We start from the raw sequence: 16,166 nt of genomic DNA on the forward strand, positions 1-16,166 counted from the left end.
TATTTGCTACATCTTACCGAGGTGGCTTGCTATTGCTAAAGTTTACCGAATTGCGCAATTAACACATGGTATACTTAGGCTATGTTTGGTAGCACTTATGTTTTCTGTTTTTTTTTTTTTTTTCAAAATTTACAAAAAATAGGAATGAAAATATGTTTGGTACACTACTTTCATTTCCAAATATTGTAAACAGTTTTTACTATTTTGAAAATTTGAGAAAGTATCAAAACCTTACTTTCACTTCTTTCAAAATTAAAAAACCGGCTGCCAGGTTTCGCGCACGGGAAAGTCACTTTTTTTTCCCTTGGATCTCTTCCCAACCGCACCTCGTCTCTTCTCCACGTAAAAAAAAACTGGTTCCAAGTGGCCATTGATTGAAGGTCTCTCTCTCTTACCCTTCCAAATCCATCTCGTCTCGATCTGTTCTTTCTCTCTCTCTCTCTCTCTCTCTCTCTCTCTCTCTCTCTCTCGTTGTACTTGTACTTGTACTTGTATGTAAATACACCTGAATGTGCAGAAAAACACTGGTGCCTATGCATATATCATGTACGTATATTTGTATGTACTCCATCCGTCCAGGTTTGTTTGTCCCCTTTTTGACTTTTTGAAAGCATTTGACCTCTCAAAGAATTGTCTATAATTTTCAATTCGTAATGTTTTTAATATGTAATATGAATCTTGTTTGATAGATCTCAATTAGTTTTATTATACAAAATCTTCAAAATCATAAAAAATATTATAAAATGTAAGATATAAGTATATTTTTAAAAGACACGAATTTCGACAATTAGACAAACAAATTTAGACGGAGGGAATATTTGTGTATACATAGATGCTTACATACTTGTATACAGGGGCGGAGGTAACATAGGTCCGGGATCACGACTCACGTCCCCTGGAATTTTATCACCTACTCCTTTTTTATTTATTACACTATTCAATTTTTTTGAAAGAATTGGAAATTTTGGGTACTGGATTTATTGTTTATTGTATTGTCGTGTGTTTCCAACTAAATCAATGGACTCTTTCAAGAATTAAATTCTTGTTTCACTAAGACAAATATCGAATTGCTACTTTTTGTAGCATGTTTGAATCCATCCAACTCATTTCTAGCTTTTCGAAGAAAATTTTGATTTGCCTTGTTGACTTTTATTTGAAAGAGTTCTTCGGTAGAGCTGATCACGGTATTCTTTGATCAAATCAATACATTTATTTATTGTTACGAGCTGAAAACTGGTTGTTTGTGCTGGAAATAGTGTTTTCTTTTTTTATGCCAAAGGTTAGGATAGTATTACTGATAGAAAAAAGTAACCAATACATCAAAGGGGGCTGCCGTCCTCATAAAGAGGAACAAAAAGCCAAAGGGGGGATAAAATTCCCAAGTATGAATTCCACTCCCTCTCACTGCATTCTTTGCCACAACGTGCGCCATAGAATTGCCACTTCTCCTCACAAAACTCACCTTCAATTCTTCAAAACCAGTCCTCAATCTGTTCACATCTGAAATAATCACACCAACTGACGAATTCGACTCTTCCTTTTTCTGGATCAGATTAACAATTTGCTGCGAATCACCTTCCAACTGAATTCGCGTAAACCCAAGCTCTTGCGCAAAGATGAGACCCTCTCTCGCTGCCATACCTTCTGCCACCAAAGGTTGCACTAAATATTCAACGTTAACTGCTCGAGCCGCTCGAAATGTTCCATTTTCATCTCGAACAACCAATCCCAGACCACTCTTTTTTCCCCGAACGTCCACTCCCCCATCGAAGTTGATATTGATCCATCCACTTTCAGGTTGCTTCCACGTTAATTGGTTCCCTGGGGGTTACTTTGTTCGTCAATATATCAAATAAAATCACCCCAAGCATAGGGTAGAAGCGTCCAATTGAAGCATAATAATCCGAAAGACCGGGATCGTACCCAAGGAAATAATTAGTACGGCTTTACTGGATTTGTAGAAGTAAGCAAGGTTTTCGGCTTTTAGGCAGCCAACTTTGTTTTACGTATGCGGTGGAAAGAAAAAAAAGGCTAAATTAAAAGCGAATTAACTAGGATAAATAGCATGTTAGGTCTAGGAATTACTAACACCCATGACTCAAGTAAAACTACATTTTTCACCCGATTACACGGTTTAAGATACTCAACTAAGGTTCTTAATCCGGAAAATAAAATGGTTCGATTACCAAGCTAGCTCTAGAATTTATTTAGCAAATACCTCGAGCGATAGAGCTCCAAGCATCATGTGTGGTAAGTTGGCTCACTCTTACCTACACATGATCAAGGAGGTTAACACCTTAGCAATTTGACAAACAAATCCGAACTGCACATCGATTTTCGAACCAAAGATTCAAACTTTATTGGTGAAAAAAGCAATTTTAACTCAAGCCATAAGGTGCTAATCACCCCATGACCTAACCTTGGAAAACTACTCACACATATCTAAAAAGATAAGAGCAAGCAAAAATCTAGCTAGCATATTTGAAAAAAACACTAGATGAAAACTAGATTAAACGATAGATCGGAGTAGCGGCTACAACTTTAATGAACGAAATAATAGCAAAACTAAACTAATAAAGGCTGGAAATTAAAAAGTAAGTGCTGAAAAATGAAGAACAACAAGAACAATTCAAAAAGTGATTCAAAATCTATCCCTAGATCTAAAAATTTGCAATACAATCTTTTTTTTGTACAAGTGACATCACGAGCTTTTATATCCTCCAAGGTACACGCACGGAATATTCTCCAAGATGCTCCAAAGATACCCTCCAAAGCCCTTGGTACCGATACAAAACATGGTACACTGCTGTGATAAGGGCTCGGTACCGGTAGAAGGCATTGAGGTCTACCGATGCCGGACTTGTTAAGGGCTAGCCTGAGATGCTCGGTACCGATGGAGAATGATTAGATCTACCGATACCGACGTTGATAACTTGAACCCTGAACCAGCTCGGTACCGATGGAACTTGTTTGGTTCTACCGATGCCGAGGGTGTTATTTCCATCACTTGGTCATTTGCTTGCCTTCTCGAGCCGACGGGCCACCATTGGGTCCTTGAATGTCTTTGGTACGCTTTGAGGTTTAAAACCCCTGTTTTGAACAATTTCTCTACAAAACGAAACTAAACTACCTTATGAGCAAAAGTAATTAAAAACAACTAATTAAAGGATTAACTTAAACTAATCTAGAGATTTAGCGCACCCTACATTGCATTATCGGGTGCTTATCACACCCCCCAACTTGAGGTTTGCTAATCCCTAGTCAAACAAAATGCAGAAAATTTGAAAACTAGTTACTATGCAATCCTTCCGCTATCATAACTTAGAACATGCTCAACATTACCAATTATCAAGAGTTCAATCAATCCGGCTTTTTCTTTCATTTTTACAACTCACAATTTCAGCATCCAACTAAACAAGCCAAGTATCAAGCAAGTTTAAGTGCAAGCTAAAAAGGTTTGTGTCCTCGAACAAGGGGAGGATACGAGACACAAAACTTGTGAATTCAGACTAAACCATATCCACCGAAGAAGTGCTTGACAAACAGGCAACACCGAACAAGAAATAGTATGCCTCAAACAACGAAAGCACTTTATTCAACAGAATTAAAAACTAGCAGATGATATTTGGATAACGAAAGGAAAACATGCCATGCAACTAATTATGCAAATATTAGACAGTCAATCATAAAGGAATCTATACGTGCAAAGGATCAACTAAGGACTATTTAGCTTGTAATGACATTGGTTACAAAGAAAGGGTTAGCAAAAATCGGCGACAGTCTTTTACTAGCTTAGTCATCTACGCGAATGACCGCCGCCAACACATAAAATCAACCAAGTTAATGGCCAAACCGGCCAAACCAAATCAACTAACTAACTAACAATGTGCAATACTAAACTACGAACTAAAATGCAACAAAACAAAATAAAGGATAGAATGGTTGGCATCTCAACCAACCCGACCCCGACCAAGTAAGGGGAATTTCTAAACCACCGACTCTTCTTCACGCCACCACACCATATCACCCAGTCACCAAGCTAGCATCTCAGTCAGCCAATTCCTCACTTTCGTACCCTGCAAAATCATCACTAACTTCTCCATCATCAACTGGTTTAGGATCATATTTCACCCCATATTATTGCTCTAGAATCGATGTTTGCCAAGCCAACTCTCTCTTCTGCCTCTCTTGTTCCCTCATGATCTGTCTCCTCTCAACCTTCTCCTTCCTTCGAGAATTAATGAGCCCAACTCCTTGGCAAAACAGCTTCTTAATCCAAGATGTTTGATTTTCCTTCTTTGATTGCATCGTAGTCAAATAATCCCCGGATTACACATGTTTGTCCTTAGCAGCGTGAGTCTGGGATAAACTCTTCTCATCAAACGTATCATCAAATGGCCGGGTGAAAGTTCCTCCAACTTTTCATAAGCCCACCCCTTAACTCCTTTTTCTTTGCATAAACTAGTAATCATACAAGGAAAAGGTATGCTGGCAATAATCAATGTGTTAGCCCTAAAATCTCACAACTGAGTGAAAATAAACATCGCCCAATCCACTACCAAATCATTTGTCATGAAAGCATACAGAAGTTCTGCACTTTTCCTAGTTGGTTTGTGCTCCGTGCCTTGGGGAAATAGATTGAAATGAATAACTTTGTTTAAAAATCTAACAGTAGCTTTGAAATTTCGAGGCACGTGGGGTACTGTAGCTTTCGAGGGGTCACTATAAAGAATCATATTCACCACCTGTTCAGCCAACATCTCATCTTTTCTGGGATAATTCACCAAATCAGGAGGGGGGAGCTGAATTTTCAAATCTTGCAATATCATCAGGGGTAATCTCAACATTGATACCTCCTACTCAAGAACTAATTTTTACAGCCGGGCCATTCTCCCAATCACCCTCAGGAATTTGCATAAACTTATAGAATTCTATGATAGCATTCTTATTATAACCAAGTAATCGCTCAGTCCAGAATGTCAAACCTTTTTGAATAATGCGGCAGAGGCCCATGTGATCAGGTTTAAATTTCTCGGCATCCACTTGACGCTCATTTTTGAATTTCCTGCTGTCAAAACTACCCTCCCAAGTCTTTCTCTTGTCTGCTACAATTTCAGTCGGAGTCCGTCTCTTTTTTCTACTCCGAGACCCCGAAGCATTCTCCTGCTGAGTATCCTCTTCCTCTGCCAAAAAAATCATCCTCTTCCTCAATCTCCGGTTGAGAAGAGATAGCCCGGTGTGCGGTCTGTTTTATTCTCGGCATTGTAGGTTGAAAGGGTTTTGGGTTTTTATTTTTTTTGTATTTTCGGATTTTTGGGTAGGGTGTATCTAGGGTTTTGATTTTTGGTGGAAAAATGGAATGTAGGGTAGGATTTATGGTGGGAAGTGGGTATATGAGTGGAAGATGGGAAGAAATTTCGGATTTTTGAGGGAGAAATGAAAAAATTCGAATTTTGAAAGGGGGAAGTGGGTTTACCTCATTTTTTGTGGAAATCCTTGAAATAACTAGAGAAAAGTTGAGTATTCTTGAAGGAGATGGGGGATTTGGGGATTTTTTGTGGAAATATGGAGGATTTTGAGGTTGATTGGAGGTTTAGGGTTAGAGTTTTGGAGTAACAATGGAGGGTAAGAGAGAGAGGATCGGATTTGGAAGATGAAGTAGGTTTGAATCGTGCACTGTTCTGCCAGATCTGTTGCTGTAGGGGCCTCGGTACCGATGGAATAAGTTACTTCCAATCGATACCGAACTGCTTTGACTGCCTGCTTGATGGTACTGATAGATGATATCACATCCTATCGATGCCGAATGCTTAACTGGACTCCTCATAACTTCTCAGTACCGATGCAACATGTCTATTCCTATCGATGCCGAGCTCATTAAGCTAACTTTTCACCCTCTTCATTTTGAACCCCGAAACTTCTAACAACTCAATTAACACCCCCAAAACACCTTTTCTCATTGAACACATATCCCAACAACCCTCCAAACAACGGGTCGCCTAGGTTAAAGCAAAGAACGGGAAAAGACAGGATGCAAAGTAGGACGGGTGACACATATGTGGTATGATCATGCAAAGAATGCCTTGTATCCTTTCCTAAGTGCGCTTTGGATTCCACGATGATTGAAAATCGACATTTAAACACAATTAGACATGGACACACGATTATTCACCTAACTACAAGCATTTTAATTTATTGAAAAGATGGGGATATGGGCCAAAGCTTGCTCAAAAACTTAACTCAAAACCTAAACCGTTCAATTTTTAACTAAGCATGCAAATTGAGAAGCACAAAAATTCTTAGGATTGCTACGAACTCTTGCTAACTAACAACTATTGAGCATGCAACAAGTCATGAAAAAAAACTTAAAACTATGACAAAAGGAAGGATTACAAGTAAAAAGCTTTTATTTATTTTTTTAAATTTTTTGAATTTTCTCATTTTTTTTTTGGTTTTTCAATTTTCAATTGTTTTTAAATTTTTCAAATTTTCCACAAAAATACAAACAAATAGCACATAAGCTAACCCCTCCCCCCAACTTAAGACGATGCTATGCCTTCATAGCATGAAGAACAAGAGCGAAGAGAGGAAAGTGAGCGAATGTACCGTCCAAGGGGAATGTCAACCCCTAAATACCTCGACCAAGTTGGAGGATTTCATGTCAATATCTTGCTCCAGTTAGATTAGATGCTTCCAGGGTTTACTCCTTTGGTTCTGCCAACTTGGGACCACAGCTAGTCACACTGGGTCATATCCAAGGCTTTATCGGACTAACGGACGCGCCGCGTAGCCGCACCCATGCTTAGGGCTCCTGAATACCTCACTCACCCCGCTTTTAGGCCCATACTACCATGGCTGGTGTGGTAGCACATAAACCCTGCAGAAGACTTGAGAGAACGATTTTCCACAAAGCAATTGACATTAGAAACACCAGCCCGTGTTATCCAGTTTCAAATCAAACAAAAATGGAAAGACAGAAAATAAAGAAAAACACGACGTAAACACAAAGAAAACACAAAAACATGCAAAATAAACAAATGAACACCACCTGATCTTCACGCGATCACACGAGTCATACTTTTCTTCCCATTTCTTACCGATGGGGTAAGAAATGGGTGGCGATACTAGACCGTCGAAAATTTGTTATGCTAGCACCCGTAATAAAATTTATTGCTCGACCTCGCCAAACAATCAAGTCCAACGTCCCCTATAATCAAAACAAAGCAAGAAAAGATACAACCTAGCGTACACTCTAGGAAATATCAAACCTCACCCACAGACCTAAGCTGCCACCGATAGGGGCCTATTCGGAGACCATGGATGTAGAGACCCGTATTTTTTTTTAATAACAATAATTCCTATGTTTAGTAAATGTTAAATTACGGATTTAATGTGAAAGGTGTGGTGCTTATTTGATGCGGGGGTTAATGTGGTGACATTATTAGTGGAAGGGGTACTTGTGTAATTTGCTTATGTAGTAGTATATATAGGGGAGTGCTTGTATAACACACACACACACCCCTCCATTTCTCCCCAACGTTTCCTTTTTCTTTCTCTCTCTCTCTCTCTCTCTCTCTCTCTCTCTCTCTCTCTCTCTCCACGACTCTATATCCACCCAAACCCTCCACAAAATCGACATCCTCAAGTGTTCTAAACATTTGGTTTCGTTCATTCAAGCTCAAAGGAGGCGTATCTTGCTCGGTTTCAACCTTTGTAGAGCTAGGGCATGCTCAAGCCGAGTGGGTTTCAATTTTTGACTCGAGGTAGGGATTTCTTACTTGTTCTATGAATTGATGAGTTGAATTTGTGCCTAAATCTCAAGTCTGATCATTGTTTTAAAGTGTATTATTGGTCCTTGAAAACTGTGTATCGCGCTGAAATTTCCAGGCGCTACCTGTAGTCCATTTTTTGTCCTACCCATAGCCACTGATCAGAAACTGAACATTTGTTCCGCTACTCGTAGTCCGTTTTTGGTCCTACCCATAGCCACTGCAGATTTTTGTAAAAACTCTTGTTCTCATATTCTAATGTCGTGGTTCGTTTCCATTGTGACGGTATGTATCTTTATGAGTTCAAGAACGTTAATTTACATTTAACGGGAAGTATGACAATAGCTTGATGTATACGATTGCCAAATGCCGAACCGAGAACTTAAGACACTTTATGTGAGGAATATGATTGAAATGGGGCACACGAAGACCGAATGCAAGTTGTGAACTTTGTGACTTGGTGATGTAATAAGAATCGATGACATGAGTAATGAAAGGGCTTAAGGAAACTTGAACGGGCTCGTCAATTGGCGTGGTGACCGGCAGGGGATGAACGGAGTCCTTAATACCTGGAATGAACGGGTCCACCTATTGGTGCAATGACCGGCAGGAAATGAATGGGTCCACCTATTGGTGCGATGACAGGCAGGGGATGAACGGGGTCCCAAATACCCGGAATGTGCACTTGGAGCAAAAGACTTATTAACTATGAAATACGGGACGCCTTGTGACGGAGAACTAGGTGATTGTTTCATTTTCAGTTTGTCGTTTTGTATGCTCGTTGATTCATTGAGTTCTTGATCTCTTATCCATATATCTTCCTATTGGTGCATGACCATCACATTGACATATAGCACTAGTATAGAAGTCTCTACTGGCGCGTGTTTGCTCAACCTTATTATTATTTTCAGGTACAGGTGCATGGAGTGCATGGTTGATCATTCTTTTGAAAACTAACGTGGGAAATTACTTTAGCATCTTTTTGTAAAACCCCTTTTGAGATGTAATTGTAATTTCAATTATCATTTTAATTTTGACTATGGATAGCTGTAAACTCTTAACTCCTTCCTTTAGTATAAATATTATGTTACTTTGGGCCGTCGAGTCGAGTATGTAACCTTTGAACTTAATTTGCAAATTTTGGGAATGAAATATCTTCTGGGGTATAATAGCGTGGATTTGAGAGATTTTATTTATTAGAAGTCGTTATTACTTATGTTGAAAATCGAGGGCGTGACAACTTGGTATCAAAGCTTAGGTTTAGAATACCTCGAGACCGTGGGGAGACTTAGTCTCATGGGTTCAAAAAAAAAAGAGGGGGCATTGCATCTTTTTACATGACATGTGTATGATTGACATTCGTGAAATTATGAGGCGTTGCATTTACCTTATCGTAGAGTGGTGTAGAGTTGTTAACCCGTGTTGGGAAGTTGGGGGTTTAACCTCATAGTAAATATGTTGTGGTTGATAGTTTTCTCTCTTAATCCTTGTAGTAAGATGCCTGCGAGACACAGTAATAGGCGGAATGGAGCCGGAAGCAGGGGTGCTCGTGGCCGTGGCTGCGGTCGTGGCCATGCGGAACTGTTAGAAGACGAAGCTAGCCAGCATGGGGAAGCTCCGCATGGGGATGCAGAATTGGGGGTCGGACCGGATCCAACAGGTGGAATGTTCAAAACCCTCTTGCTAGGGATATTGTCGCAGCACTTGCAGCTTCTAATCTTTTGCAACCTCCTCCTAGGGAGAATGCGGACAATCGGGCCTTAGTAGCTATGCCAGAATTTTGTCGTCTAAATCCACCTTCGTTTGATGGGGCAAGTAGCGACCCTCTCATGGCTGACCACTGGTTGGCGCAAATCCGTAAGAACTTCATCGCTCTTAAGATTACCGAAGATGACCTACGGGTGAGTATCGTGGCCGTTCAACTTGTTGGAGAGGCCGGTGAGTGGTGGGAGTTTGTTTTGGAGAGTAGGAAGGATGCGAGGAGGGTGGCTAGGAACGCAGCTCAAGCAAACGAGCCGGATGTGGAGAATATGACATGGGCCGAGTTTGAAACACTTTTTGAGGATCAATACTTTTCGGAGTCTTCCTGTGATCAGTTGAGGGATCAATTCGAGAAGCTTGAGCAGGGTAATATGACTATTTCTGAATACGCGATGAAGTTCCAATCTTTGTCACGATTTGCTCCAGAGTTAGTGGCTACCGAGGAGAGAAAGTGTAGACGTTTTGAGAAGGGATTACATAATATTGTGAGGAGAATGGTAACGGTACAACGCAAGACGAAGTATGCCGAGGTTGTTGAGTGTGCAAGGAGTATTGAGATACCAAGGGAAGCACAATAGGGGAGTTTGGGAATCGGGGCAACCAGCCATTACTGCTAGTTCTTCGGGGACTTTCGGGAGTCAGGGGAGGAAGCGATCACGGGAAACATCTTTTGCAACTCAGAGTCAACCGAGTGTCAAGCCATCGACTGTTTCTTCTAGAGTTCGAGGAGCTTTTTCTAGGCCACCAATCACCTGCCACCGATGTAGTCAATCGGGTCACATTTGTGCAAATTGTCAGCAAAAGGCTTGTTTCATGTGTGGCGACTTTAGCCATTTTGCTAGAAATTGTCCCCAAGGAGGAGGAGGCGCTCGTAGTGAGTCAGGTTCTGTTCAGCAGCGGGGGTCCAGACATGGGTTTGGTCAATAATCGTTTAGGGGTACTGAGAGGTCGCAACAGCCACATTTTCGTCAGACCACTACCATCCAGGGCTCTCAGAATGAAAAAGGCGCGAGTTCTTCCACTCCTCAGGTTTCGGGGCAGAAGGGAGGATTTGTTTTGAACCAGACTACTCAGGAAAGAGCTTTTGCTAACACTTCTACTATTCCACCACCTCCAGTCACTTCTCATGCTCTGGAGGCTTTGGTTGTGAGGGGTACATTTCTATTGTTCAATTCCCTTGCTAAAGTACTCTTTGATTCTGGAGCATCTCATTCATTTATTATTGCATCCTTCGTGTGTGCTTTGGAGTTGGAAACTGAAAGTCTGAGTCCACCATTATTAGTTGAGACACCCTTAGGGGGTAGGACACCTTTGGATCGTATTTGTTGAGACTGCGAACTTCTTATTCATGATCGCCGCTTCACCTTTGATTTCATTGTATTGGGAATGTCTGGCTTTGACCTTATTTTGGGAATGGATTGGTTATCTATGTTTCATGCCACCATTGATTGTTTCAAGCGTCGAGTTCATATTTGTTCGCCTGAGGGTGCTTGTTTTGAGTTCTTTGGGGAACGTCGGGAACCGTTGGAGCCATATCTGTGTGGGTCTCGAGAGCGAGAGTCCATTTATTCTTTGTTGGCGAGTTTAACTCTGGATGAGGATGTGTCTGCACGTGGGGAGCTGCCCCTTATTGTCTACGATTTTTTGGATGTGTTTCCGGAGGAGTTACCTGGTCTACCTCCCGAGAGAGAAGTTGAGTTTACTATCGAGTTGCTTCTCGGTACCGCACCAATCTCCGTACCTCCTTATTGTTTCACTCCCTCCGAACTTAGGGAATTAAAGGTCCAGTTGTAGGAATTGGAAAATTTGGGGTTTATTCGTCCGAGTACATCTCTGTGGCGAGCACCGGCACTTTTTGTGCAAAAGAAGGACGGCTCACTTTGTTTTTGTATCGATTACCGTAAGCTCAACCATGTCACTGCTAAGAATAAATATCCAATGCCTAGAATAGATGACTTGTTCGATCAACTTCGGGGTGCGGCTTGTTTCTCTAAAATCTATTTTAAGTCCGGTTATCATCAGTTAAGGGTCCGAAGAGAGGATATTCCGAAAACCACCTTTCGTACACGCTATGGTCATTACAAGTTTGTAGTTATGCCTTTTGGGTTGACGAATGCGCCGGCTACTTTCATGGACTTAATAAACTGTATCTTTCGTGCCTACCTTCATCACTTCGTGGTCGTTTTTGTAGACGACATTCTCATATACTCACCATCAGAGGAGGAACACCAATCTAATCTCACAATCGTTCTTGAACTCTTGAGAGAGCACTGTTTGTACGCTAAGCTCAGTAAATGCGAGTTTTGGTTGTCCGAGGTCAAATTCTTGGGTCACGTGGTTTCGAATGGTGGAGTGTCTGTTGATCCGGGGAAGGTAGAGTCCGTTATGAATTGGCAGCGATCGAAAAATGTGTTTGAGATTCGTAGTTTCTTGGGTTTGGCAGGATATTATCGTCGTTTCGTCCAAGACTTTTTGCGCGTAGCGGCACCTATGACTAGGTTGACACAGAAAATGACACATTTTGTTTGGAGTGACGCATGTGAGACGGCTTTTGAGGAGTTAAAGAAGCAATTGACTACCGCGCCGATTTTGATTGTGCCCGAACGTGGAATTGGCTACTCCGTTTATTGTGACGCTTCGAAAGAAGGGCTTGGGTGCGTCTTGATGCAATTGGGAAGAGTGGTAGCGTATGGGTCATGACAATTGAAAACTCACAAGCGGAATTATCCTACGCACGATTCAGAACTTGCGGCCGTCGTTTTTGCATTGAAGAGTTGGCGTCATTACTTGTACGGAGAGAGATTCAAGGTCTTTTCCGATCACAAGAGTTTGAAATACCTATTCTCCCAAAAAGAGCTTAACTTATGACAACGATGTTGGATGGAACACTTGGAGGATTACGACTTTGATTTGCAATGTCACCCAGGGAAGGCGAATATGGTGGCCGATGCGTTAAGTAGAAAACCAACACACCTTGCAAGTCTAGCGATTCACGAGTGGAAAATGATGAATGATATGGGATTCTACGCGTTGCACTTTGAGGAAGTCCGGGATGGGGTTACCTTATGCAATTTGACCGTTCAATCTTCTTTATCGAATCAAGTCATTGAAGCACTACAACACGACGAGGAAGCGGATGAACTTCGTACCAAATTCCTTAGTGGGAATGCTCAAGAAGGGTGGATGATTCATACCGACCGAGGTTTGCATTATCAAGGAAAGTTGTTCATACCCGTATCATGTCGAAAGGAAATTTTGCGAAAGTTCCATCATTCTCCGTTAGCCGTTCATCCAGGAGGAACGAAAATGTACCACGACTTGCGTAGACAATTTTGGTGGTCTGGAATTAAGAGGGATGTCGTTATTTTCGTGTCTAAGTGTCTCGCGTGCCAACAAGTGAAAGCTGAACATCAAAGACCCGCGGGAGAATTACAACCGTAGCCAATGGCCGAGTGGAAACGGTAGAACGTGACTATGGATTTTGTTACGGGTTTACCGAAGTCGCCGAGGGGACAGGATGCTATATGGGTGATTGTGGATCGTTTGACCAAAACTGCTCATTTCTTACCTATTCAAGTCACCGATTTGATTGACATGCTTAGCTGATTGTACATTTAAGAGATTATCCGTCTCCATGGAAACCCTATTTCTATCGTATCAGACCGAGATCCGAGTTTTACCGCGCGCTTTTGGCAGAGTTTACAGGCCGCTCTTGGCACTAATCTTTTGTTTAGCACTGCTTATCTTCCTCAAACCGACGGTCAATCTGAGCGAACGATTTAGATTTTGGAGGACATGCTTCGGGCTTGCGTCATGGATTTTCGGGGTAGTTGGGAGGATCATTTGTCGTTAGTCGAATTCGCGTACAACAATAGTTATCAATCGAGTATCGAGATGGCACCGTATGAGGCTTTGTATGGGAGACCATGTAGATCACCTGTGTGTTGGACCGAGTTAGGCGAGGCTACATTAGTAGGGCCAGATATGATTAAGGAGACCTCCGAGAGCATGAAAGCAATTCACCAACGCCTTTTGGAAGCTCAAAAGAGAACGACCGAGCAAGTTAAAGTGATTCGCCAAAGATTATTGACTGCGCAAAGTAGGCAAAAGAACTAAGGCGATCGTCGTAGCCGACCGTTATCGTTTGAAGAGGGAGATCACGTATTTCTTAAGGTATCGCCACGTCGAGGTTTGTCACGTTTCGAGAAGAAAGGAAAACTTTCATCGTGTTATATCGGGCCGTTTGACATTATTGAGAAGATTGGGGAAGTAGCGTATCGCTTGGCCTTGCCACCGAAGCTTTCAGAGTGCACGACGTGTTCCACGTGTCCATGTTGAGGAAATACAAGCCAGATCCATCTCATGTCTTAGAGTGGTCCGAACTTGAGTTAGAAGCCGATGCGTCATATGGGGAGGAACCGATTCGTACACTAGATTCGCGCGATCAAGTGTTGAGGGGTAAGACAATACCGTTAGTGCGAGTCTTGTGGAGTAACCAAGGCAAGGAAGAGTCGACTTGGGAACGTGAAGATGAGATTAGAGAGAAGTATCCGCACTTATTTTTGGTTTGAATCAATGTGAGTTTCTGAGTTAAAATTTATGATTATGAAATTGTTGCATGATTTTTAGTAATACAATTGGTGCATATCTAAATGTTGCATACCTTATTGATTATGGTTATAAATTTCGAGGACGAAATTTCTTTAAGGAGGGTAGAATGTAGAAACCCGTATTTTTTTTAATAACAATAATTCCTATGTTTAGTAAATGTTAATTACGGATTTAATGTGAAAGGTGTAATGCTTATTTGATATGGGGGTTAATGTGGTGACATTATTAGTGGAAGGGGTACTTGTGTAATTTGCTTTTGTAGTAGTATATATAGGGGAGTGCTTGTATAACACACACACCCCTCCATTTCTCCCCAACGTTTTCTTTTTCTTTTTCTCTCTTTATATTCGTCTCTCTCTCTCTCTCTCTTTCCACCACTCCATATCCACCCAAACCCTCCACAAAATCGACATCCTCAAGTGTTCTAAACATCGGGTTTCGTTCATTCAAGCTCAAAGGAGGCATATCTTGCTCGGTTTCAACCTTTGTACAGCTAGGGTTTGCTCAAGCCGAGTGGGTTTCAATCTTTGACTCGAGGTAGGGATTTCTTACTTGTTCTATGCGTTGATAAGTTGAATTTGTGCCTAAATCTCAGGTCTGGTCATTGTTTTGAAGTGTATTGTTGGTCTGTGAAAACTGTGTATCGCGCTGAAATTTCCAGGCGCAACCCATAGTCCATTTTTGGTCCTACCCGTAGTCACTGATCAGAAATTGAACATTTGTTCCGCTACCCGTAGTCCGTTTTTGGTCCTACCCGTAGCCACTACAGATTTTTGTAAGAACTCTAATTCTCATATTCTAATGTCGTGGTTCGTTTCCATAGTGACGGTATGTATCTTTATGAGTTCAAGGACGTTAATTTACATTTGACGGGAAGTATGACGATAGCTTGATGTATACGATTGCCAAATGCCGAACCGAGAACTTAAGACACTTTATGTGAGGAATATGATTGAAATGGGGCACACGAAGACCGAATGGAAGTTGTGAACTTTGTGACTTGGTGATGTAATAAGAATCGATGACATGAGTAATGAAACGGCTTAAGGAAACTTGAACGGGCCCATCAATTGGCGTGGTGACCGGCAGGGGATGAACGGGTCCTAAATACCCGGAATGAACAGGTCCACCTGTTGGTGTGACGACCGGCAAGAAATGAACGGGTCCACCTATTGGTGCGATGACCGGTAGTGAATGATTGGGTCCACCTATTGGTGCGATGACCGGCAGGGGATGAACGGGATCCCAAATACCCGGAATGTGCACTTGGAGCAAAAAACTTATTAACTATGAAATACATGACGCCTTGAATGTGACGGAGAACTAGTTGATTGTTTCATTTTCAGTTTGTCATTTTGTATGCTCGTTGATTCATTGAATTCTTGATCTCTTATCCATATATCTTCCTATTGGTGCATGACCATCACATTGACATATAGCATGAGTATAGAATTCTCCATTGGGCGTGTGTTTGCTCAACCTTATTATTATTTTCAGGTACACCGCAGGGGCATTGACATGACGTGCATGGAGTGCATGGTTGATCATTCTTTTGAAAACTAGCGTGGCAAATTACTTTAGCATCTTTTTGTAAAACTTCTTTTGAGATGTAATTGTAATTTTAATTATCATTTTCGTTTTGACTATGGATAACTGTAAACTCTTAACTCCTTCCTTTAGTACAAATATTATGTTACTTTGGCCGTTGAGTCGAGGATGTAACCTTTGAACTTAATTTGCAAATTTTGAAAATGAAGTATCTTTTGGGGTATAATAGCGTGTATTTGAGAGATTTTGTTTATTAGAAATCGTTATTAATTATGTTGAAAATTGAGGGCGTGACAATGGATCATTAACGATAAACTATTACCAAGAACTAATGAAAGTCCTTTTACACTAACACATTGATGAAATCTTTTGCATGTGAATTATCTCCAAGATTTTATTCAAAGTAAACACAACAAAACATAAAGAAATATGGCAAAACAAGAAAGAAAAACAAATATGCTTAATATATACAGATTT

General features: G+C 41.1%; 1 protein-coding gene across 1 annotated transcript; it reads left to right on the top strand.

Annotated features, from left to right (window-relative positions):
• Positions 1 to 13,514: 13,514 nt before the first annotated feature.
• LOC131302965 (uncharacterized) lies at positions 13,515 to 14,815 on the top strand. Its single transcript, XM_058329756.1, has 3 exons — positions 13,515 to 13,629; positions 13,791 to 14,076; positions 14,737 to 14,815. Exons 1-3 carry the CDS (start codon positions 13,515 to 13,517, stop codon positions 14,813 to 14,815), a joined length of 480 nt encoding a protein of 159 aa, XP_058185739.1.
• Positions 14,816 to 16,166: the final 1,351 nt, after the last annotated feature.

The sequence above is a fragment of the Rhododendron vialii genome, chromosome 10a (assembly GCF_030253575.1).
Source record: "Rhododendron vialii isolate Sample 1 chromosome 10a, ASM3025357v1".
NCBI lineage: Eukaryota > Viridiplantae > Streptophyta > Magnoliopsida > Ericales > Ericaceae > Rhododendron > Rhododendron vialii.